General features: G+C 44.0%; 1 protein-coding gene across 4 annotated transcripts in view; it reads left to right on the forward strand.

Annotated features, from left to right (window-relative positions):
• The window catches only part of LOC112235135 (histone deacetylase 4-like), a 162,822-nt gene that overhangs the window by 72,283 nt on the left and 63,659 nt on the right, over window positions 1-26,880 (forward strand). For 3 of the 4 annotated variants that reach the window (XM_024403530.2, XM_042315400.1, XM_042315395.1), the window contains exons 4-8: window positions 6,667-6,787; window positions 11,529-11,647; window positions 25,826-25,954; window positions 26,127-26,239; window positions 26,749-26,865. In XM_024403530.2, the coding sequence (XP_024259298.2) occupies window positions 6,667-6,787; window positions 11,529-11,647; window positions 25,826-25,954; window positions 26,127-26,239; window positions 26,749-26,865 (599 nt within the window). The remainder of the gene's footprint in view (window positions 1-6,666; window positions 6,788-11,528; window positions 11,648-25,825; window positions 25,955-26,126; window positions 26,240-26,748; window positions 26,866-26,880) is intronic. The other variant, XM_042315388.1, reaches the window with a different exon arrangement.

A 26,880-nucleotide genomic window follows, 5' to 3' on the forward strand; every position in this document is an offset into this window, starting at 1 on the left:
AGTAAAACAAGGTTGTCCACTATCAGCATATCTATTTATTATGGCAATCGAAATGCTATTCAAATCAGATCCAACTACAATATCCAGGGCTTAAAAAAACAAAGGTGTCATTGTACGCTGATGATTCATGTTTTCTTCTTTCAGTTATTTGAAAAATTAAATACTATCCTAAATATAATTATTTTTAAAACAAGCCATAGAAAGCTGGTTACAATTTCAGTTTAATCCATCAGAAAAGACAGAACAAATATTAAAACAAATATTAAACTCAAATATACTAATTGATATAAAAAAAATATATTTATTATACATTTGAAATAATATACATATTTACAAGAAAATATATATGGGGGATTGGAAATACTGCAGACAATTACATTGATAGAAGCCACAATCTATCTACAATATCAAAGCTGATCTACCCCCTAAAAAAACATACAACATAATAATTTAACTCGGCCACTCTGGAACATTCACTGTCTTTTAGTTTATTGTCCTGAAAGGTTAATTCATCTCCCAGTGACTGGTGGAAAGTAGACTGAACCAGAATTTCATCTAGGATTTTGACTTTTAACACCGTTCCGGGTCTTTTTCATCCTGAAAAACTCCCCAATCCTTAACGATTACAAGCATACCCATAACATGATGCAGCCACCAAACATAACACTTTATATTCTGGACAAAAAGTTAATTTCTTTGCCACATATTTTGCAGTAGTTAGTGCCTTGTTGTAAACACGATGCATGTTTTGGAATATTTTATTCTGTACAGACTTTCTTCTTTTCACTCTGTCAATTAGGTTAGTATTGTGGAGTAACTACAATGTTGTTAAGCCATCATCAGTTTTCTCCTATCACAGCCATTACACGCTGTATCTGTTTTAAAGTCCCCATTGGCCTCATGGTGAAATCTCTGAGTGATTTTCTACCTACAGTGTGTGCACTAACTGGATGCATTGATACCCCATCCAGTGTCCAGGTGCCCTTCTTTGCAAGGCATTGGACAACCTCCCTGGTCTTTGTGATTGAATCTGTGTTTGAAAATCACTGCTCGACTGAGGGACCTTACATATAATTTGTATGTTTGGGTTACAGAGATGAGGTAATCGTTCAAAAATCATGTTAAACACTATTATTGCACACAAACGTTTACTCCTGAATTTATTAGGCAAAGGGGTTGAATACGTATTGACTCAAGACATTTCAGATTTTCATTTTTCATTCATCTGTAAAATATTTGAAAACATAATTCCTCTTTGACATTATGGGATATTGTGTGTAGGCCACACAAAAAAAATGTGGAAAAAGTCAATGGGTGTGAATACTTTCTGAAGGCACTGTATAATATATTTTAATAATGCGTTTTCATTTGAAGCATAATTTGTGAGCCCAAGGTTCCGACACCGGAGAAGTACGAGGGAGATCTGGGAGGATGCCGTTCATTTCTTTTACAGTGTGGGTTAGTTTTTGATCTGCAGCCCTACTCTTACGCCACAGATAAGGCTAGGATAGCTTTTGTTATTGAGCTGCTGCGTGGTAGAGCTCTGGAATGGCCTTCAGCTGTTTGGGAACGACGGGACACATACATGACGTCATACCAGGGTTTCACGGCAGAGATGAGAAAGCTTTTTGACCATCCAGTCCGAGGTAAGGACGCAGCTAAACGTTTGTTCTCTCTTCGCCAAGGAGCTCGCAGTGTGGCAGACTTTGTGATAGAATTCAGGACATTGGCTGTGGAGAGTGGTTGGAATGAGGAATCACTACAAGCGTTTTTTACCAGGGGTTGTCGGAGCAACTCAAGGACGAGCTGATCTCCTATCCAGAGCCTAGTGACCTAGATAGTTTGGTCACCTTAGCTATTCGGGTAGATAATAGAGTCCGAGAGAGAAGGAGGGAGAAGCAGTGGTGTCCATCTAATCAATCTGAGACTCGGTTACCATTCGGGTCAGGAAGTGGACCAGAACGGGTTGACCATTTTCCCTCACACGGGATTAGTGGAGGAGTCCTGCCGCCAGATCCTGAACCTATGCAAGTGGGGCGGCACGGGTTAACTAAGGACGAGCGCCAACGTAGACGTGAGACCAACAGCTGCCTCTACTGTGGTAGCTCGGGACATTACATCTCCGTTTGTCCTCAGCGCCCGTTAAACTGCTCGGCTCGTTACGTTTGGGAGGTTTGTTAGTGAGCCAGTTTCAACCTCTCAAGAGCCCTGTCAGACCTCGTTTTCCTGCTACCCTCATAAATAAGAATCAGAGTTTAGCGATTAACGCTTTCATCGATTCAGGTGCCGATGACAGCTTCATTGATGCCGACTTAGTGGAACAGCTGGGGCTTTCCAAGGAGCAATTACCGGAAGCCATTGAAGCAACCACTCTGAACGGCAGTAGTCTGGCACGGATCACTATGAGGACTGAACCGGTTAAGATGTTGTTGTCGGGGAATCATTCAGAGGTAATTTCTTTTTTCATTTTGCCTTCCCCCCATGTTCCTCTGGTTCTTGGATACCCCTGGCTAAGAGAACACAATCCTTTGTTCGATTGGGTGACTGGTAAGGTAACTAGTTGGAGCATTGCGTGCCATGCTAACTGCCTCAGGACTGCCTGTTCTCATGCTGTCCCCAGTCAGGTCAGTGAGTCTGCTCCTCCTGATTTGTCCCTGGTTCCTGAAACATATCACGAGTTGGGTGAGGTGTTCAGTAAGCAGAAAGCTCAGTCACTTCCTCCCCACCGACCTTATGATTGTACAATTAAGCTGTTCCATGGAGCTGCCTTTCCCAAGGGACGGTTATACAGTATTTCTCGACCTGAGCGGGAAGCCCTGGAGACCTACATAAAGGAGTCTCTTGCTGCAGGTCTCATTCGTCCCTCGTCATCACCCCTGGGAGCTGGAATTTTTTTTGTGAGTAAGAAGGATGGCTCTCTTCGACCGTGTATTGATTATCGGGTGTTGAATGATATTACGGTCAAGAACAAGTACCCCTTGCCCTTGATGAGCTCCGCTTTCGAATCTTTACAGGGTGCTACTGTGTTTACGAAGCTTGATCCATGCAATGCGTATCATCTGGTTCGGATCAAAGAGGGGGACGAGTGGTTGACTGGATTCAATACACCTATGGGACATTTCGAGTACCAGGTGATGCCGTTTGGACTTTCCAACGCTCCAGCAGTGTTCCAAGGTTTGGTGAATGACGTGCTGAGGGATATTATCGGTCTGTTTGTGTTCGTTTACCTGGATGACATCCTGATTTTCTCCAAGGAGCTTTCCAGCCACATCCAGCATGTTAAGCAGGTCCTGCAGCGGTTATTGGAGAACCGTCTGTTTGTGAAGGCAGAGAAGTGTGATTTTCACGCCCACACTACATCCTTCCTCGGGTACATCATCTCCAGGGGTGAGATCAAGATGGACCAAGAGAAGGTTTGGGCGGTTCGGGATTGGGCCCGGCCCGCTACGAGATTGCAGCTCCAGAGATTCCTGGGATTTGCGAACTTCTATCGGAGGTTTATCCATGATTACAGCCGGGTGGCCGCCCCTTTAACTGCTCTGACGTCGTGCACCAGAATTTTCTGTTGGACTCCTGTGGCAGACCGAGCATTTCTGAACTTGAAGAGCCGATTCACCAACGCGCCGATTCTCTCTCAACCTGACACTTCCCGTCAGTTTGTTGTTGAGGTGGACGCGTCTGATGTGGGGGAGGGCGCCATCCTGTCCCAGCGTAGCTCCACTGACGGTAAACTCCATCCCTGCGCCTTCTACTCTTGTCGTCTTTCACCAGCTGAGAGAAACTACGATGTGGGTAACCGGGAGCTTCTCACTGTGAAGCTTGCCTTGGAGGAGTGGCGTCACTGGTTGGAGGGAGCGGAGCAACCGTTTGTGGTCTGGACTGACCACAAGAATCTGGCTTACGTGCAATCGGCTAAACGTCTCAACTCCCGTCAGGCCAGGTGGGCTTTGTTTTTTGGACGCTTCAATTTTTCCCTGACGTTCCGACCTGGGTTGAAGAACGGCAAAGCGGACGCCTTGTCCCGGATGTTCTCCAAGACGGATGAGAGTGGGGCCAAGACTGAGACGATTCTTCCCCAGAACCTTGTCGTGGGAGCCGTTACATGGAGGATTGAGGAGGATGTGATGGCGGCCCTTCGGACGCAGCCCGGCCCCGGTAACGGTCCACCCGGTCGGTTGTTCGTGCCTGAGTCGGTCCGTTCTGCTGTTCTTCAGTGGTCCCACGCCAGGAAGATAGCTTGTCACCCTGGCGTTGCTCGGACTATGGCGCTACTGCGCAGACGATTTTGGTGGCCTGCCATGGGAGAAGATACCCGGAGGTTTGTTGCCGCATGTCCTGTTTGTGCTCAGAACAAAAGTACCAATCGGCACAGCTCTGGGCTTATTCACCCCCTACCTATTCCTCGGCGACCTTGGTCGCATCTGGCCCTGGATTTTGTCACAGGATTGCCCCCTTCTGTTGGGAACACGGTCATTCTGACCATTGTGGACAGATTCAGCAAGTTTGCTCATTTTGTTCCTCTCTCCAAGCTTCCATCTGCCACGGAGACGTCCGAGATCCTGGTTAGGGAGGTTTTCAGGGTTCACGGATTGCCCAGTGACATTGTTTCTGACCGTGGTCCTCAGTTTACCTCTGCTGTCTGGAGATCCTTCTGTTTGGCCATTGGAGCTACAGTCAGTCTCACTTCTGGATTTCACCCACAATCTAATGGTCAGGCGGAGAGAGCCAACCAGAAGATGGAGTCCACGCTGCGTTGTCTTGTCTCCTCTGATCCCACCTCTTGGTCATCTCAATTACCCTGGGTCGAGTATGCCCATAATACCCTTCCTTCATCTGCCACTGGGATGTCCCCCTTCCAATGCCTGTACGGATACCAACCTCCCTTGTTTCCTTCTCAGGAGAGGGATCTTTCGGTTCCTTCTGTCCAGGCCCACATTCGTCGTTGCCACCTGACCTGGCATCGGGCCAGGAAGGTCCTCCTTAGAGTTTCTGACCGGTATCAGATCCAGGCGAATCGTCGCCGTATTCCTGCTCCCGCTTATACCATCGGAGATAAGGTTTGGTTGGCTACACGGGATCTCCCTCTACGGACTGAGTCGAGGAAACTGTCACCAAAGTTCATTGGTCCGTTTGTGGTGGAGAGAATCATTAACCCTGTTGTGGTCCGACTCAAATTGCCGGCAACGCTTCGAGTACACCCCACCTTTCATGTCTCCTGCCTCAAGCCGGTTCTCCTCAGTCCTCTGTTGCCCCCTCCTCCTCGTCCTCCTCCTCCTCGGATGATCGGAGGTGGTCCTGCCTACACGCCGCATAATGGATTCCAGACGGCAGGGTCGAGGTTTCCAATATCTCGTGGATTGGGAAGGATATGGTCCAGAGGAGAGGAGTTGTATTCCTCGGCGTCAGATCCTTGATGACGATCTGCTTCGTGACTTCTACCGCCTCCACCCTGGCGCTCCAGGTAGTCCGCCCGGTGGCGTTCGTCGGAGGGGGGGTACTGTCACGAATCCCGCTTCCTGAGTCTGTGTTTGCCTGTGTTTCTGTCCTGGAGTGTGTTTCCGGTGTCCTGGAACGCACCCTGTCTGGTTGCCGGGTGAATTAGCTTGTTGGGAGATCATGTTCACCCGCACCTGTATCCCATCAGTAATCTGCACACCTGTCCTGATCATCACCTCTCCCCTTCAAAAGCTCTGACCTGACATCCATTCCCTGCCGGATCGTTAGCCATGAACAGTATGTTGTGCCCACGAACCAGCCTCCAGTTTATAGAGTTTGTTTTGTTTTGTTTTATTGTTTTGTACGTCTTGCTTGCCTTTAACTTACCGCCGTTTGTTTTGTCTACAGCCATTCACCCGGAACTCATACCCCATCCATGTCTGCTCGTCGCCAGTGTGTTGTTATCCATTGGATCTGCCTATCCACTCCCATCAACCCACCTCCGCTGCCCGCTCCTCCACCCGGAACTATCTACCTCCACGTTCTCATTAATTAATAAATACTCACCATCTTCTTACTCACCTTGTCCTGGTCTGCTTCTGGGTCCAATTCTGGTAAACCCTGACATGTAGTCAACTTTGTTCGGAAGTTATCGGTGGACGGATAAACCATGTGATTTTATGTTGAGCGGAGATATTCTGTGTATAAAGCGACGCGGGAGGGCAAAAAAGGGTCTGACGATGCAGTTAGCTGGTCTTACGAGTGATCTGAGGCAGGCGTTAGAGCAAAAGCGTTTTCAAGTGATACGTTAATAATGATGGTTTTGGGAAACAGCTCGGAGATTTAACGATGCTCCTACGAAGGTTCTAAAGATGAACTTAGCCTTAAGATGCTTTTGGGAAACCGGGCCCTGTTCAGTGACTCCTTCAGGCTGCATTCTATAGTAGTATTTCACTCAGAATGATTCCGTGTTGTTTCATTTCTGTTCCCCCATTGGATTCAGTTTAATATTACTTTTAAATGATATAGAAAGGCTATATTTTAACTGAATGTCATTGGGGCATGTAAAGATCTATATTCAAGTTTAATCCAACAGCAAGGAGGAACCACATCTGAAGCGGGAAACAGAATGATATGTGTTCCTCCAGGCTATTTTGAAGGTTGTATTTGTAGTACTTGTCCTGTCATTTTGTAGTCCCTAATCCTTGGCTTCTCGCTCATCTCTCCCAGGTGCGGTGGCCAGCACAGAGGTCAAGATGAGGCTGCAGGAATTTGTCCTGAACAAGAAGAAAGCCCTGGCCCAGCGCAGCCTCAACCACTGCATGTCTACTGACCCACGCTATTGGTACGGGTGAGTATCTTACCCACACCCCACACCCTTACTCTTACCCAACTGTAGGTCAAGTTGAACTTACTTATGCTGGTGCAATGCGCCAAATAATGACATGTCAGAACTCTCTGTTCTTCATGGAAGCTGCATAGCCCCCCCCCAATCCACGTCCATCCTGATATAGTAGATGTTAAAGGATATGATGAGAATACAGTGGCTTGCGAAAGTATTCACCCCCCATGGAATTTTTCCTATTTTGTTGCCTTACAACCTGGAATTGAAATATATATATTTTTTTTGGGGGGGAGGGGTTGTATTATTTGATTTACACAACATAACTACCACTTTGAAGATGCAAAATATTTTTTATTGTAAAACAAACAAGAAATTAGACAAAAAACAGAACACTTGAGCGTGCATAACTATTCACTCCCCCAAAGTAAATACTTTGTAGAGATACATTTTGCAGCAATTACAGCTGCAAGTCTCTTGGGGTATGTCTCTGTAAGCTTGGCACATCTAGCCACTGGGATTTTTGCCCATTCTTCAAGGCAAAACTGTTCCAGCTCCTTCAAGATGGATGGGTTCCGCTGGTGTACAGCAATCTTTAAGTCATACCACAGATTCTCAATTGGATTGAGTTCTGGGCTTTGCCTAGGCCATTCCAAAACATTTAAATGTTTCGCCTTAAACCACTCGAGTGTTGTTTTAGCAGTATGCTTAGGGTCATTGTCCTGCTGGAAGGTAAACCTCAGTCCCATTCTCAAATCTCTGGAAGACTGAAACAGGTTTCCCCTCAAGAATTTCCTGTATTTAGCGCCATCAATCATTCTGTAAATTCGAACCAGTTTCCCAGTCCCTGCTGATGAAAAACATCCCACAGTATGATGCTGCCACCACCATGCTTCACCAAGGGGATGATGTTCTTGGGGTGATGGGAGGTGTTGGGTTTGTGCCAGACATGACGTTTTCCTTGATGGCCAAAAAGCCACATTTTAGTCTTATCTGACCAGAGTACCTTCCTCCATATGTTTGGGGAGTCTCCCACATGCCTTTTGGTGAACATCAAACGTGTTTGCTATTTTTTTCTTTAAGCAATGGCTTTTTTTCTGGCCACTCTTCCGTAATGCCCAGCTCTTTTGAGTGTACGGCTTAAAGTGGTCCTATGGACAGATACTCCAATCTCCGCTGTAGAGCTTTGCAGCTCCTTCAGGGTTATCTTTGGTCTCTTTGTTGCCTCTCTGATTAATGCCCTCCTTGCCTGGTCCTAGTTTTGGTGGGCGGCCCTCTCTTGGCAGGTTTGTTGTGGTGCCATATTCTTCCATTTTTTTGTATAATGGATTTAATGGTGCTCCATGGGAAGTTCAAAGTTTCTGATTTTTTTTATAACCCAACCCTGATCTGTACTTCTCCACAAGTTTGTCCCTTGGTCCCTTGGTCTTCATGGTGCCGCTCAGTGGTGTTGCAGACTCTGGGGCCTTCAGAACAGGTGTAAATATACTGAGATCATGTGACAGATCATGTAACACTTCGGTTGCACACATTTGGATTTTATTTAACTAATTCTATGAATTCTGAAGGTAATTGGTTGCACCAGATCTTATTTTGGGGCTTCATAGCAAAAGGGGTGAATACATATGCACACACCACTTTTCAATTTTTGAAATATATATATATATATATTTAAATAAGTACTTTTTTTTCACTTTACCATTTTGGACTATTTTGTGTTTGTCCATTACATGAAATCCAAATAAAAATCCATGTATATTACAGGTTGTAATGCAACAAAATAGGAAAAACTCCAGGGAGTGGAATACTTTTGCAAGGCGCTGTAAGCAGTATAGTAATAGATCCATCTCTCCTTCTGATACTAGGTAGAATTACCTCCCATATTGCTTGCACCTTATGCAATCCACTCAGTTCTACACAAGTGTACCTGGGTTAAAGGCTAAATCAGTGGTATACAAAGTTGGCGTCGCCCTAATGGGGCGTCAACATTTGTATACATTTTTTTATTCACTTTTTGGTGGGGGTGGGGGGGATAATTAAGATTACAAATTATTTTATGGGACAATATACAAACGTTTTTGAGAAAGATAAATTAGAATACACAAATATATATAGAGTAATTGTTTTTATTGGTTTATTTGCATTTTGAGAAGAAAGGAAAAGGTCTATCTAGAGATGAAAGTGTAATGAATTGAAGGTTATTTGTTGATGTAAAAATAGACATTTATCGATTTTATGGGTGCGTTATTAGATTTGGGGTGGGAAAATTCTGGTGGAAAAAATGGGGTCCACGCTGGAAAAGATTGAATACCAATGGGCTAAATGGTCTATTTAGGATTGGGTCTCATTGTCTGTGCCTCAGATCGAATCTACTATGCAGGACCAGTCTCTCTCTCTACCTCTGCTCTCTCTCTTTCCCAATTTCTCTCTTGCTCCCCTCCTCTCACTCTCTCTCCCTCTCTCTCTCTCTCTCCTCTCTCTCTGTTTTCTCTCTCACCTCTCTTCACGCAGACACGTAGCCCATCTCCCGGGACCTCTGCTGTCGCCTTCTGATATGGGGAAATGAGGAGGTGCACAGAAAGGGTTTTGAGAGGAACCACCCGATGAATATTAACACACTGGCACCACTCTCTTTCTTTTTCTTGATTTCTTTCACTTTCGCTCTCTCTATCTTCTTTCTTTCTTTCTTTCACTACAGTAGTAGTGATGGTTTAAGCTGGAGTCCTTAATGGTGAAACTGCCACGTCCGTTTGGGATATTACAACAACAAAGAAGTTACTGCAAACAGCCAAATATGTACTGCATTTTTTTTGTTGCCACGCTACTTGACGCACCTTACCTCCGTATCATCCACAAAACATAAACAATAAAAAAGGTACATCTGACCTGACCTGTTCTGTTCACTGGACGTGCTACCTGTCCCAGACATGCTGTTTTCAACTCTCTGGAGACAGCAGACTCTGAATGATCGGCTATGAAAAGCCAACTGACATTTACTCCTGAAGTGCTGACCTGTTGCACCCTCTACAACCACTGTGATTATTATTATTTGACCCTGCTGGTCATCTATGAACATTTGAACATATTGGCCATGTTCTGTTATAATCTCTACCTGCCACAGCCAGAAGAGGACTAGCCACCCCTCATAGCTTGGTTCCTCTCTAGGTTTCTTCCTAGGTTCTGACCTTTCTAGGGAGTTTTTCCTAGCCACTGTGCTTCTACATGTGTATTGCTTGCTGTTTGGGGTTTTAGGCTGGGTTTCTGTATAGCACTTTGAGATATCAGCTGATGTAAGAAGGGCTTTATAAATACATTTGATTGATTGATACTGAGGTGGACAGTGGCGCTGTTTTCCCTAATGCGGATTAAACCCTTAAGTCCTTGGAGAGAAGTTTAACTTCCCATTGGTGGTCTTCGAGCGTTAGTGAGGCTGGGGCTAGTTATCTTGACTGTTTTACAGGGGTTATACTTAGTTTTGTTTACTCTTTACTTGTTTGTTTCCCCACCTCCCAAAAAAAGACCACTGACAGCAGCCACATAAAACGAGCACTCTTAGACAACATCGAACACCAGATATTTTATTCATCAAAACATGTATATATTCTGACAGCTACGGCAGCATTTTTATAATTGCCACATGAACCAAAGACATGTCAGCCATGCAACCTAGACGGGCTCGCTGTGTAGTTGAGATGGAGGGGAAAGCCAGACAGAACAATTCAATGGGCTGCGAAGATGACAGCTGACCTCAAATGGCCCCGGCCAGAGGAAACATCAATGATATTCTCTCTTAGCTATTAACTGAGAAACATGAAGCCCTCATCATGTTTTACTGTAACACAGAGGAACATAATGGCAGTTAAGGAAGACGGACACAGAGACAGACGGGTACACACTGTTCAATGGTAGCTGAGGATAGACGGATACGCTGTGAACAGAGATAGGCAGACAGACAGACGCCTGTTTCTCCCTCACACTACTGAAGCCACATCAACTGGCACGCACCATTGCTACCCAGTCAGACAGAGTGGCATGGACAGACGGGCAACATCAGCAGATCGTTCGCACACCAGCAGGTCCTTGCAATAGTAGTAGCTTTTATGGCTCCATCAGATCTGTTCCCGCTCGTTGCCGTGTCAGAGCGAGTTTGTTTACAAACACAGGGATTCGCACCCCTTCAGTCTGGGCATATGCATTGTAGGTAATCTGAGATGGCATGCAAAGTGTCGCGCCATAAATAAAAAAGGTCTGCATGAGAGGAGGTTGTGTGTGGTGGGGAGGGAACTGTGTGTCCTGTGTTTGTGGTAACGCTCATGCACCAGCCTCTGTGTGTGTGTGTGTGGGGGTGTGTGTGTGTGTGTGTGTGTGTGTGTGTGCGTGCTTGTGCGTGTCTGTTTGTTTGTATTTATTAGGGATCCCCATTAGCTGCTGCCAAGGCACCTAGTCTTCCTGGGGTCCAAACATAGTCAGAGGTTTACATACACCTTAGCCAAATACATTTCAACTCAGTTTTTCACAATTCCTGATATTTAATCCAATTAAAAATTCCCTGTTTTAGGTCAGTTAGGATCACCACTTTATTTTAAGGATGTGAAATGTCAGAATAATAGTAGAGAGAATGATTGATTTCATCTTTAATTTCTTTCATCACATTCCCAGTGGGTTCGAAGTTGCAAGTGAGGTCGACTTTTGCTCTCTTTGAAGGACCCAAATGAAATATTGTAAATGTGTATTTGTCTTCCCTATGTAGGAAGACCCAGCACAGCTCCCTGGACCATAGCTCCCCTCCCCAGACAGGGATGTCCACTTACAACCACGCCATCCTGGGGATGTACGACTCCAAAGACAACTTCCCTCTCCGCAAGACAGGTAGACCTTCTCCACCTTACCCCTGGACCCTAACCTCTAACCTCTTTTCACTTTGGAGTACACTATCAATGTGTTTTTTTGCTTTCCTTGACTGTGTTTGAAGCTCTTTTTGAAAGCTCTTCCCTTTCCAACTTCCTCTTTCCACATTAAAACGAATCAGAACAGTTAGTTGAATTAAGTAAAAGTGAATAAGTGAATAGGTGTAAGCAATTTGGTGACAACTCCATTTGGCCTACTCCAACAAATTACCTCCACACATCTGGGCTTTCTCAGATCAGCAAGAGGAAATGGGGCCAAAGTATTGAGCCAAAACATTTAAAGTAGATTTAGCCAACTGTGCTTTGTGCATGTTGTCATGGGTGACACAACAGTTGCCACCAGTGACACAGTGCGGGCCGATTTGTCACCAGTTCCCAGCGGTCTTTGCTTCTGGATCATTAGCAATGTCCGTGTGTAGAGCATTGTAGTGTTGGGGCTAGATTAGAGATGATAGTGGGGTAGATTATCAACCCCAGTTACTACTAGGATCCCTATCGTGACATTCAAGAGTTCTTCGTGACTGGCTAGTATAAGGAGAGTATCTCAGCATTTCTGCTGCTTTCTTATTTACTTTACGTGGTTAAGATTGCGTATTTTCTCCAAGAAATGTGGTTCAAGAGAGCAGCAAGGTTATACAAATCATTACCAACATGAGAACAGTGTTGACATGAGAAACATAAGAAAACAAACCAACTAAAATAAGCAGGCTGTCTATGAAACATAAAGAGTCTGATACCAAACAGTTCTGGTTGGAGAGTACCCATTTCAAATCCTTTGAGAAACTCTACTACCGCTGTGGGGGCTAGGCAGTGATTATTCAGTTAGCGTCTGGGCTCGTTTGTACACGTCTGTCCCTGCTCATCCAGCTGGAGATCAACCTCAGTGTACTCTGGAGCACCGACAGCCCTGCCGCCTGTGGGGATGTGGACAGGAATGTGTTATCCCGGCGACGAGTGGGAATGTTATGACAGAAACAGGAGAGGGCCCAGGATTGAGCCTTGCTAGACACCTAAAGAGGAGATGAAAAAAAATTTGGACAGACTTGGGTCTGGAAATGTTTAGGATTTGCTACTGTATACCTTGCACTGTTCACTCGGGGATAACTGCTGTACATCCACATTTCAAATACTTTATTTGAGTCCACAAATAATTTGCAAAAGGATACAAACATTGAAAAGGTGATAGATGCTCTATGGTGCGATTTGTGCGTACCACCTCAGCTCAGGTACCAGGCTTGTAATATAATTTTGTGTTAAAGGTATACATTAAAACTACCATATGCATACTCCACATATTTCACCCCCCTTCCTAATTAAAGTCCATCTCCTCATATCACTTCTCCACATTATAGTCAGGTTGTGCTTTACACTCCCTCCACATACATTCCCATTCCACACTCTCCACACCGGCACCCCAGTCCACACCACCCCCTCATCTTTATTCTTTATCAGCTGTTTAGCCAAGCACTGAGACCTTATTGTCCTCACGTTTTTTTAATCTGTATTCCACTGTTATTAAACCGCTCACGGGTGAAGACTGCAGTGCGTGTCATTTCCACTTCTCTCCGCTCCCATCACGGCAGTCATAACTGCGGTGGCTGCACATTTTAATACTGTCGCGAGGAGGCTTTGTCTGTCTTTAATGTCAGAAGGAAAATGTCACACTTCTCATCCGTGTCTCTTCCGCTCCCTCGTATCATATCTCTAATATGGAACACGGGGATCTAAATTCCCCCCCAATGTATTTTCAATGTCTTCACTTAGTGGTAGAGTAGGCAGTAATTGACAAGCAATGCCTATACAACTGACTAGCTTTTGAGATATTCATTTTGTTACAGTCGATATTCAACAACAATATATTGGACATAAAAATGTGAATATTTTTACATTGATAACCAACAGCCATGTCTGTATATTGGAATAATAGTTACTTTGAACCAGTTTGGGATGTTTGAAACTATTTATGGTTTTGATTCAGAGTTGGTTGAATCAAATCTTGCAAGTTGCACATTTACCGAATGCATTCAGATGGCTTTTATTCTATTTTTTTGTATTGTATTTGCAGCCCGCTTGTTTTCAGTTTGATGCAAGCAATCACACCGAAAACAGTCTGGCATCGTGTTCTTTTGTTCACTGTTGATTTGAACAGGAATAGACAAAGCACCGAAAGAGGTCTCCTTTATGTACACTCACTGAGAATCATGGAAATTAGCGTAGTATTAGCATCTCCATGTTCATCAATTAGACCATCTTCATGGTAGTGAAGCTCATTCAGGCCTCAAACCATACACCTCATCACATGCCCATTCACAATGTGAAGTAGAGCCTCTTCAGTTTCCTGGATTATCTCCGTTTGACTCACTCGATTGTGTCTGTAGTAGTATGAAGACTGGACCCTCTCGGTCCCTGGAGCAATGTTATTTTCCAAAATGTTTGTGGAGAAACCAAGGTGTATTTTTGTGTGTGGATATTTTAAGGCCACGTTTCCTTGCTGTATCAATGTGAACGTTTCATTAGCACTGAAGAAATGAGAAACCACAACGAGAATCTACCTTTTGAGCCCAGTGTAGTTTAAATTCACAGATGGTTATATTGTCTGTTATTTTCTGTGCCTCTGAGGTTAATTCCCATAGATGCCATAGACACACATATCGATTCTTTCAAATCTCTACATTCGAGTAGTATTCAGTAACCTCACAGGGCTGTCATTCTTCAAATCCGCTGAACATATATATGATTGATGTGTTTTGTATTAGCGAACCTGTAAGTTCATTTTTTGTTCTTGTACTTTTACCCCTTTTTCATCATATCCAATTGGTAGTTACACTCTTGTCCCATCGCTGCGACTCCCCTACGGACTCGGGAGAGGCAAAGGTCGAGAGTCATGCATCCGAAACACAACCCTGCCAAGTCGCACTGCTTCTTGACACATTGCTTGCTTAACCCAGAAGTCAGCCGCACCAATGTGTCGGAGGAAACATCATCCAGCTGGCGACCGAAGTCAGCTTGCAGACCACAAGTAGTTGCTAGAGCGCGAAGGGACAAGGAAATCCCGGCCGGCCAAACCCTCGCCCTTAACCAGGACAACGCTGGGCCAATTGTGCACCGCCTCATTGGTCTCTCGGTCACTGCCTGGTATCGAACCCAGGGATGTAGTGACACCTCAAACATTGAGATGCAGTGCCTTAGACCGCTGCGCCACTTGGGAGGTGAGAACCTGTAACTTCTGAGTCTATCTAAAATATTTACTTTTATAGGCCTTTAATCAGAATTTCAATGTACAGTCAATGGAGAAGTATTGAGCAGGAGCTTAGCATTTTGATAGGGTTTAATTTGTTTACTGTCAATTGTCTCTAGCAGCGATTTCATCTCCTCACTTTTCTGTGTTTCATTCAAGCAAAGTGCTACAGAATGTTTGGGAGTGAATGCATCAGTAGCCAATACGGCAAAGTGTCAATACTAGCTAGCAAGACTTCCCCTCACTCAATTGCAGAAATAAAGGGAACAAGAAGAAGTGACAGAGAGGATGGGAAAGGAAGGGAGAGGGTTAGGGTTGGAATTGAGGAGAGAGAGAGAGAGAGAGAGAGTAAGACGGAGGCGAGAATTAAAAAGAGAGGGAGGTGAGAGAGAGAGAGGGGGAGCGTAAAAACAAATGTACTGGAGTCAGCAGACAGTGCAGTTGGGCCCCTGCAGTGGGTCGTTTGGCGTAGCCACACTAACACCCTTCAAAGTCACCGCGTCCCTGGTGAACCCCAACAGGCTCCTCCAGTCAGACAGGCCATAAGCCCCTGGTTCTGCCTGCATCAACACTTTACCCCCCGCCATATCTCCTCTGAGCGTGAGAGAACAGAGAAAATCCTGGCACGGGCACAAACCTCCATCTACCCACTCCACCCACCCATCCATCCCCAACTCAGCCCTGTATCCACTCCTGGCTACCAGCCACGTCCTTTGGCTCAGGCCCTTTTGGTATGCTTGAGCCACTCGGCCACACTGCAAATAAAGCTCAGCACTGAAGGCCCAATGGCAAATTTTACGCCTCTCTTATTTTATGTCTCTTTCCATGCAACTTTAGTGAGTGTATTATTTCTTCAGCAGTGTTGCAGTGTTTTACTAGTGTGACATGCATTTTATGTGGTGGCTGTTCTAGACTGATTTTTACTAAAGCGTGACAGATGAGATGTGAAAGCTAATGCAGCATTTGCAGACGAGTGTGTTGATGCCTCTGTAGCTTAATCCACATCCAACAGTCTTCACTTACAAAGCAACTAGTGCATAAAGGTTCCAATGTACAGTTGAAGTCGGAAGTTTACATACACTTAGGTTGGAGTCACTTCTTAGAGCTAGGGTCTATTTTCCTGAATTTTCGCCTGACTGATGTAACCAAAGTAAACTGCTTGTTACTCAGGCCCAGAAGCCAGGATATGCATATAATTGCATTGGGTAGAAAACACTTTGAAGATTCTATAAATGTTAAAATAATGTCTGAGACTACAACACAATTGATATGGCAGGTAAAAGTACAAAGAAAAACAACTGGAATTTTCTTTTTTTGAGGTCATAAGGTTCTTATAATGGAAAGATTTGGGCCCTATGTAATTCCAGCTCCCAGATTGTAATTCCTATGGTTTCCAGTAGATGTCAACAGTCTTTGTTCATTGTTTCATGCTTGTTTCTTCAAAAACTAGCAAGAATTTGAAGTTTTTGTAGGAAGAGTCCCGGTACAATATCAGTCTGTTCACGCCCCATGAAGAGGATTGGCGCTTACTAATTTTACTTTTCTATTGAACATACTTCTTTCCATATGAAATATTATAGTTTATTTACATTTTAGGATACCTGAGGATTAAATAGAAATGGAGTTTGACTTGTTTGAACAAAGTTTAGCGGTAGCTTTTTGGACTCCTTTGTCTGCATGTTGAACGAGTGGATTACTGAAATCGATGGCTCCAACTAAACATACTTTTTGGGATATAAAGAAGGATTTTAGTTTAACATAACGACCATTCATGTTGTAGCTGGGACCCTCGGGATTGCAAACAGAGGAACATTCTCAAAAGCAAGTGATTTATTTAATCGCTATTTGTGATTTTACGAAGCCTGTGGGTGGTTGAAAAATATGTTGTTGTGAGGCGCCGTCCTCAAACAATCGCATGGTATGCTTTCGCTGTAATGCCTATTGTAAATCAGACAATGGAGTTCGATTTAAGAAGAATTTATGCTTTTAAATGATATAAGATACTTGTATGTTCAGGAATGTTTAATATTACAATTATTTATTTGAATTGCGCGCCCTCCAATTTCACAGGATGTTGTCGACAGCCTATCCCTAAGAATTAAAACTCGTTTTTCAACCACTCCACAAATTTCTTGTTAACAAACTATAGTTTTGGCAAGTCGGTTAGGACATGTAGTTTGTGCATGACACAAGTCATTTTTCCATCAATTGTTTACAGACAGATACACCTAATTGACTGTGCTTTTAAACAGCTTGGAACATTCCAGAAAATTATGTCATGGCTTTAGAAGCTTCTGATAGGCTAATTGACATCATTTGTGTCAGTGTCAGTGGTGTATAGGTGAGGACAGAGTCAAGCGCAGGAAACTAATGTACTTTACTCTGGAAAAATGAACAGTACAAAATATCCAAGTGGGGAAATACAATCCCGAACACACAAGACTTACACAGAACAGGAACAATCATGTACAACATATAACGGGAACCAGGGGGTTAAATTGGGAAATAATAATAACTAAATGGGAACCAGGTGTATACACTCAAGACATAACAAATGGAAAACAGAAACATGGATCGGTGGCAGCTAGAAAGCCGGTGACGACGAGCGCCGAACACCGCCCGAACAAGGAGAGGCACCAACTTCGGGCGGAAGTCGTGACAACTTGAGTCAATTGGAGGTGTACCTGTTGATGTATTTCAAGGCCTACCTTCAAACTCAGTACCTCTTCGCTTATATCATGGGAAAATCTAATGAAATCAGCCAAGACCTCAGAAAAAAAATTGTAAATCAAGTCAAATCAAAGTTTATTTGTCACATGTGCCGAATACAACAGGTGTAGCCCTTGCAGTGAAATGCTTACTTACATGCTCAAACCAATATTGCCAAAAAGGTATTAGGTGAACAATAGGTAGGTAAAGCAATAAAACAACAGTAAAAGACAGGCTATATACAGTAGCAAGGCTATGAAAGTAGCGAGGCTACATACAAAAAATGGTTAGTCATGCTGATTGAGGTAGTATGTTCATGTAGATATGGTTAAAGTGACTATGCATATATGATGAACAGAGAGTAGCAGTACCATACAAAAAAGTCATACTACAGTTTGCTGCACATGGGGACAAAGATCATACTTTTTGGAGAAATGTCCTCTGGTCTGATGAAACAAAAATAGAACTGTTTGGCAATAATGACCATCGTTCTGTTTGGAGGAAAATGGGGGAGGCTTGCAAGCCGAAGAAAACCATCCCAACCGTGAAGCACGGGGGTGACAGTATCATGTTGTGGGGGTGCTTTGCTGCAGGAGGGCCTGGTGCACTTCACAAAATAGATGGCATCATGAGGCTGGAAAATGATGTGGACATATTGAAGCAACCTCTCAAGACATCAGTCAAGGTAGTTACAGCTTGGTCGCAAATGGGTCTTCCGAAGGGACAATGACCCCAAGCATACTTCCAAAGTTGTGGCAAAATGGCTTAAGGACAACAAAGTCAAGGTATTGTAGTGGCCATCACAAAGCCCTGACCTCAATCCCATAGAACATTTGTGGGCAGAACTGAAAAGGTGTGTGCGAGCAAGGAGGCCTACAAACCTGACTCAGTTACACCAGCTCTGTCAGGAGGAATGGGCCAAAATTCACCCAACTTATTGTGGGAAGCTTGTGGAAGGCTACCTGCAACGTTTGACCCTAGTTAAACAATTGAAAGGCCAATTGAGTGTATGTTAACTTCTGACCCACTGGGAATGTGATGGGAAAAAAAGCATTTCACATTCTTAAAATAAGGTGGTGATCCTAACTGACCTAAGACAGGGAATTTTTACTAGGATTAAATGTCATTTATTGTGAAAAACTGAGTTTAAATGTATTTGGCTAATGTGTATTTAAACTTCCAACTGTACCTTCTTTAATAAGACATCTTGAATCCCCCTCCTGCACCTTCTCACGAAATCCTGTAATACAGTATCTGCCAACAAAACCACAAGTAAACACTTGTATCCATCTGTGGCCAGTTTACTTCAAGACAGCTTTGTGGATACATGTAGTCTGCACCACCTTATTGTCAACTACTTCAGACTATTGTTCGCTTGGTCAGCCATATCGGGAGAGTCAGGCTAATTTTCACTGGATTGGATTATAATTTGTTCGGGGAATTTTATCTTTGAATGTGTTCCCGTACACTCCTGCTGCTAATGCATGGCGTTCACGACCGGGCCGCCCCTGATCCTGTTAACAAAAGACTTTTGGACAAGTGCCCTCCGCCGCTCTTTTTTAAAAATGATAATCAAGTTTAATAAGTTCAACCACAAGTTCAGCCCCTCAAATTGAAAGTGCACTTTCAAGAAGTGCTTATTCATTATATAACCCCACACACTCAAAGTCCTTTTGCTCTTCCCAAATGGACCAGATCTATTCTCTGGCTGCACCTCGTTCTAAGTGCATTAAGACAGGTACATTTTAAACTCTTCTCCCTGTTTTTCATATTCAGGGATACAAAAACAAACAACAAACTTCCCTGAACCAAATATCCACTGACTGCTATTATGAGTATGTGTTAAGTATATGTTGTTCTACAAATCACGTAAAAATTGTATCTAATCATTTATGCATATGTTATTGGATGGTGCCCTCATTGATCATGTCCCCGCGTATAAATATCTAGGTATCTGGATTGAAGAATAGCTATCTTTCAAAAAGCATGTTGATGAGTTAGTTAAGAAATGAAGAATTAAAATTGGAATAGGAATAGGTCATGCCTTTCATTAGATAGCAGAAAACAAATCATTCAGTCGATTTTCATACCGGTTATAAACTATGGCAATATTGTCTATATGAATGCAGCTGCGACTTTATTGAAGCTATTGGACACAGTTTATCATGCTTTAATACTGGCTTTAGGTTTGGTACACATCACTGCATTCTGTATCAGAAAGTAAACATTGCCCTCTTTGAAGTCTCGTAGATCGATGCATTGCAACTTCCGCCGTACCTTACTTTATTTTTTAGCTTAGACATACAAGATATCAGATCCGGTCTCCATAGAGTTAGGTAAATCTGCTTTTAGTTTTTTTTTGCACCTTACTTGTGGAATGATCTCCAAGGCTCTCTAAAGATGGATGAGTTGGTTCCACTAGGGCGAATCAAAGGGCTGATTGAGGACCTTTTTACTGAACAATGTTTGTTTTCTTTGATTTGTGTTTTTCTTTTCGTGCATTGATGTGAATATTGATGTGTATTGATGTGTATACAGGACACATCTGCGATAGAGACCTTGGTCTCAGCATGACTCTGTTAAATAAAGCATTTGAATAAAATAAAGCCAAGAGAGTCCCGTGGGCCTTGCCCGACTTGACACAGACGTGGCATTGAGTCCTACGCTAATGAACGTAGTAGCGTGCCTTCTCTTGCCGGACCCATTTCACACGAGTTCACGGGCCAAGTCAAAGGGTCAACTGGTTTGGTCTGGATTAATTGAAGTAAAGGGAGAGAGAGGAAGGATATGCCAGTGGGTGCTGCTGGGAATAAATCTGTCAGTGTCTAGGGGTGAAAGAAGAGAAATAGGCTAGTGAGTGGCAAGGCCTCAAACATTTTTCGATACCCCTACCCGAGGTAGAACAAAACACAATCATGTTTTTTCATATTTCTAATGCCTCCCATTTATGAAATGGATGGTTGTGTAAAAATATGTTACTGCAAAAGTGGTTAAATTGAAAGATTGGGACACCTGACCCTGAACTAAATAAGTGCAGAATGATGCCTGGCTGGAGGTGGATGGGCCACATAAACTCATGTAACCCAATATTGCATAAATGTGGAATACATGTGTAGTCAGTTGTCTTCCATATGTACACAAATAAACAGCATTAGGATATCTTAATGCACCTTGGAAATATAGACCTGTAAACACAGAGATACAATAGGTGGTAATATCAACTATGAATATTTATGATGAATGTGAGATTTACTTTCTGGTAGCTGATTAATAGACAACTTTCCAAGTAAAATTTGCTCTTATTCAGTGCTGTATGGTCCTGTCTGTCAAAAAATACATACAGTTCCACATCTTTTGATGTTGTGGCTATTGCAATCGGCTCTAAGGAAAACAAGTGGGCTCAGACATCGAAATGAAATGTTTTGTAGACCAAGGTTCCTTGAAAGATGTATATTTAGCCCCTGCTCTTGTAATTTAGTCAGGGTGCCACCACAGATTATCTTTTGGGCTGTCCTGGATTTAGCCTCAAATCCAATATGGCGCCCAAATCCAACATGACTGCCATAATACCATTTGATAGTAGTACATTTGTTTTCTTCCAAAAGGTTTCTTCAGCTGTCCCCATAGGAGCACCCTTTTTTGGTTCCAGGTAGAACCATTTTGGGTTCCATTTAGAACCCTCTGTGGAAAGTGTTCTACCTGGAACCAAAAAAAGGTTCTTCAAAGGGTTCTCCCATGGGGACAGCCAAAGAACCCTTTCAGGTTCTAGACAGCAGCTTTTTTCCAAGAGTGTAGATGGTAGGTATTTTTTTCAGAACTGTGTTCAACACTCATGGCCATAAAGGCTGTTTTGGTGTAAATACATGTTATTCTGAATCCAATATGGCCAACCTAATTACACTCAAACACCTTCACCTGCATATAAAATGTCCTGGTTTATTTTGCATTGTGTTATTTTGTCTTGCCTCTGTTGTGTTCCAGTAAAAATCAGCCGTTTCCAGCTACAATAGTCATTTACAACATTAACAATGTCTACACTGTATTTCTATCAATTTGATGTTATTTTAAAGGACAAAAACATGGACATTTCTATGTGACCCCAAACATTTGAATGGTAGTATATTTATTTTTTTAAATGTCAAAAAGTAACAAAAAAAATTACACAACAATAACGAGGCTATATACAGGGGGTACCGGTACAGAGTCAATGTGTGGGAGTACAGGTTAGTCGAGGTAATTTGTAAAGTGACTATGCATAGATAATAAACAGCAAGTATCAGCAGTGTAAAAACAGAGCGGGTGGGGGGTTGTCAGTGTAAATAGTCCGGGTGGCCATTTGATTAATCGTTCAGCTTGGTTTGGTTGTAGAAGCTGTTAAGGAGCCGTTGGATCCTAGACTTGCCGTGCGGTAGCAGAGAGAACAGTCTATGACTAGCGTGCCTGGAGTCTTTGACCGTTTTTAGGGCCTTCCTCAGACACCACCTGGTATAGAGGTCCTGGATGGCCAGTGATATAGTGGGCAGTACATACTTCCCTCTGCCTTGCGGTCAGAGGCCAAGCAGTTGCCATCACTACCTGCCAAATCAGGTAGCGTAAATTCAACCAGTCAGGATGCTCTCGATGGTGCAGCTGTATAACTTTTTGAGGATCTGAGGACCCATGCTAAGTCTTTTCAGTTTCCTGAGGGGGAATAGGCTTTGTCGTGCCCTCTTCACGACTGTATTGGTGTGTTTGGACCATGATAGTTTGTTAGTGGTGTGGACACCAAGGAACTTGAAGCTCTCAACCTGCTCCACTACAACCCTGTCGATGAGAATGAGGGTGTGCTCGGTCCACCTTTTCCTGTAGTCCACAGTCATCTCCTTTGTCTTGATCACGTTGAGGGAGAGGTTGTTGTCCTGGCACCACACGGCCAGGTCTCTGACCTCCTCCCTATAGGCTGTCTCATCGTTGTCGGTGATCAGACCTCCCACTGTTGTGTCATCGGCAAACTTGATAATGGTTTTGGAGTCGTGCTTGGCCATGCAGTCATGAGTGAACAGGGAGTACAAGGGGGGACTGAGCGCGCACCCCTGAGGGGCCCCTGTGTTGAGGATTAGCGCAGCGGATGTGTTGTTACCTACCCTCAGGACATGGGGGCGTACAAGGGGGGACTGAGCGCGCACCCCTGGAAGGGGTGCCAGGAAGTCCAGGATCCAGTTGCAAGTAAATGTGCAATAGATTATGGTCATTATGTGCTAAACTATGTCGAATATTGGCCTGTTGGAAAATAAACTCCCTACTACATCACCCAGTTCAGGCTGAATTTGATTTACACTACCCGGTCAAAAGTTTTAGAACACCTACTCATTCAAAATATATTTTTATTTGCACAGTACAGAGAGATCCTTGATCAAAACCTGCTCCAGAGTGCTTAGGACCTCAGACTGGGGAAAAGGTTCACTTTCCAACAGGACAACGATCCTAAGAACACCCAAGACAACGCAGGTGTGGCTTTGGGACAAGTCTCTGAATGTCCTTGAGGTGCCCATCCAGAGCTCGGTCTTGAACCCGATCAAACATCTCTGGAGAGACCTGAAAATAGCTGTGCAACGACACTCCCCATCCAACCTGACAGAGCTTAAGAGGATCTGCAAAGAAGAATGGTGAAAAACTCCCCAAATACAGGTGTGCCAAGCTTTTCGAGGCTGTAATCACTGCCAAAGGTGCTTCAACAAAGTACTGAGTAAAGGGTCTGAATACTTATTTAAATGTGATATTTCAGTTTAAAATGTTTTATACATTTGCAAAAATGTCTAAAACCCTGTTTTTGCTTTGTCATTGTGGGGTATTGTGTGTAGATTGATAAGAGGGTAAAAGCATTTGAATCAGTTTTAGGGGTCTGATTACTTTCCTAATGTACCGTATATGTCAAAAATAAAGCTTACGTTCATCATACATTTTGTGGTAGAGATATTCCACCCTTTGTATCTCTGTGTTTACAGGTCTATATTTCCAAGATGCATTAAGATATCCTAATGTTTTTTGTTTGTGTATGTAGGGCAGATAACTGACTACTTGTATTCCACATTCGTGCAATATCAGAGCTTGCAAAATTGGTTACATGAGCCTATATGCCCCCCCCCCCCAACCATCTATTTTATAAATGGGATATATTAGAGATGTGAAAAACATGGTTGTGTTTTGTTCTACTGCGAGTAGGGATATCTCCAAAACTAAAGCTCTTTTTGAGGATTGGCCACTAAATCAAATCAAATCAAAGTTTATTTGTCACGTGTGCTGAATACAACAGGTTACAAGTTACAGGTTAACTTACAGTGAAATGCTTACTTACAGGCTCTAACTAATAGTGCAAAAAAGGTATTTGGTGAACAATAGGTAAGTAAAGATTTTTTTTTTAAACAACAGTGAAAAGATAGGCTATATACAGTAGCGAGGCTACATACAGACACCGGTTAGTCAGGCTGGTTGAGGTAGTATGTACATGTAGATATGGTTAAAGTGACTATGCATATAGTTTGGCGGATGGTTTGGCGGATGGTGGGACACAATGCAGATAGCCCGGTTAGCCAATGTGCGGGGGGCACTGGTTGGTAAATTGAGGTAAATTGAGGTAGTATGTACATGAATGTATAGTTAAAGTGACTCTGCATAAATGATAAACAGAGAGTAGCAGCAGCATTAAGTAGATATCAATTAAAAGAGGGGTTGGGGAGGTGGGGGCACACAATGCAAATAGTCCGGGGAGTCATTTGATTACCTGTTCAGGAGTCTTATGACTTGGGGTAGAAACTGTTGAGAAGCCTTTTTGTCCTAGACTTGGCACTCCGGTACCGCTTGCCATGCGGTAGTAGAGAGAACAGTCTATGACTGGGGTGGCTGGGGTCTTTGACAATTTTTAGGGCCTTCCTCTGACACCGCCTGGTGTAGAGGTCGTGGATGGCAGGCAGCTTAGCCCCAGTGAAGTACTGGCCCGTACGCACTACCCTTTGTAGTGCCTTGTGGTCAGAGGCTGAGCAATTGCCGTACCAGGCAGTGATGCAACCAGTCAGGATGCTCTCGATTGTTGCAGCTGTAGAACCTTTTGAGGTTCTCAGGACCCATGCCAAATCTTTTTAGTTTCCTGAGGGGGAATAGGCTTTGTCGTGCCCTCTTCACGACTGTAAGATAGAGAGATGATAGGATCTCCCAGATTGGCGCTTGACAAGGGCCGTGCTCCGCTCCCCTGATCATTGTGTATGCGGCAATTGCAGTCACCTCTTCGACACTCCCGCTATTGTTCTCTATCCCCCTATCTGTCTGTCCACACACAGAAATTAGAAATGACCAAGAACAAACCCCGAGAAGTCCACCAAAAAAACCACACACACACTTGTTTAATTGCGAGCATTTGACAACAAGAGCTATTCATTAGCTGGGCATTGAGACGGGCTTGATGAAGCTTGGGGGTCGGCGACAGCTGCCAAGACTGGAAACTCGTTACCCGTACCGCTGCTCGTCCTTGTCACATGTTTGGAGCTCATCTCGTCAAGTCTCTTCTCATCTGCTCCATCGGCCTTTCCAGAAGTAGCTTGTTTATGGAGTAGCTTGTTAGCTTAACTAACTGCCCTGAACCGGCTTACCCTTCTGATGTACCATGTACAATGCTTCATTTCATTCTAGTTTCATTCTAGGCTCCACTGCACAGTGTGCTGTTTGGGACTATTGATTGTGTACTAACGTTGGCTACTACGTACACTGTAAAACGCTCTCCATTAAAGTGCTCTTCTCTGAGAGTTTCAGAGTAGGGTGATGTCACCTCAGATCTGTACTGAGCACAGGTCAGCTGAAGTCTGGCCGGGGGGAGGCGGTTTGCTGGGGTCTGGAGTTTTTTTTTCTTGTTTCCAGACAGTTTCAGACGGCAGGAGAGAAGAATGAGAGCGGAGTGACAGACATGATGTGCAGTAGAGAGCGAAAGCGCTCGTCTTTGCTAGTGTTGTCTCCATAACTATATTCATTCATGGTTTGCGGAAGTATTTGATTTGATTCAAATGAATCCCATTTTTACAGCGTCCTGCTTGTCATCTCAAGTATGCCCTCAATAGCAAAGCCTTCCTAAGAACTGCGTATTCTTCCCTCCGATTTCTGTCATTTGTGTTGTGTACGTTCTGCTCTATAGTTGTGTTTTGATGGACCCCCGCTTCCTCTCTCTAGCCTCTGAGCCCAACTTGAAGCTCCGGTCCAGGCTAAAACAGAAGGTAACGGAGCGCAGAAGTAGCCCACTTCTACGCAGGAAGGACGGTCCAATTACCACCGCCAAGAAGCGCTCTCTGGACATGGCTGGTAAGCTTCTGCCAGCCCAAGTGGAACACGTGCAAACTTGCGCGGCCCTTGCGTCTATGACTTCAGTACTTTTCTGTAGGTTGAAATCAATAGGTTTCCAACCTGGTACATTGATCAGTATGCATGTTGTGTGGGAGCCTCATGTCTTGTGTTTTATGTATTTTTTTTATAGAATCGGCCTGCAACAGCGCTCCTGGCTCGGGCCCCAGTTCGCCCAACAACAGCTCCAGTAACATCACCAATGAGAATGGCATCGCTGGCTCCATGTCCAGTAGTTCAGTAGAGGTAAGCACTAAGCAGCCACTCGAGCATTTAACCCACATTAAGCTGTTAGCTTACTGTGACCATGCAGAAACCAGGAGCTTCTGATATACTGTACTGTTCTCTTTTCAATCTGCTCTGATGTTGACTGTTCCCAGTCACATTGCTGAGGGCTGTTTGCTTAATATGGCCCGAGCCAAACAGTATGTTTACGTCCCACCTGTTAGTTGTTGGGTCACACTGTGTGCGTGTGTGACTGTTTGTGTGTGTAAGTATGTGCACATGAGTGTGTAAATGCAAGTGTCTCTGTGCATAGGGTATGTGCATCTCTGTATCCTTGTGAGTATCTAAGACTCTGAGCGTATGTGTCTCTGTAAGCAACATGTGCTCCAGATGGCCAGTGTAGACAGGAGGCCACAGGGGTCCGGGGAAATGACCAGACAGGGCTGTTTATTTTTGCAGAGGGGCCTATTTGTCTGGCCTGTGTCTGTGTTTCAGTGTCTCTTTCTGACTGTGTGCTCCTCTGTTTGCAGGCCTCCCCGGCCCACAGGCTGGCTGGCCGAGAGGGCCCCTTGAGCCAGCTGTCTCTGTACACATCGCCCTCGCTGCCTAACATCACCCTGGGCCTGCCAGCCACCGGCCCTTCCAGCGTTAGTTCATATACC

This window comes from Oncorhynchus tshawytscha, linkage group LG03, assembly GCF_018296145.1.
Source record: "Oncorhynchus tshawytscha isolate Ot180627B linkage group LG03, Otsh_v2.0, whole genome shotgun sequence".
Taxonomy (NCBI): Eukaryota; Metazoa; Chordata; class Actinopteri; order Salmoniformes; family Salmonidae; genus Oncorhynchus; species Oncorhynchus tshawytscha.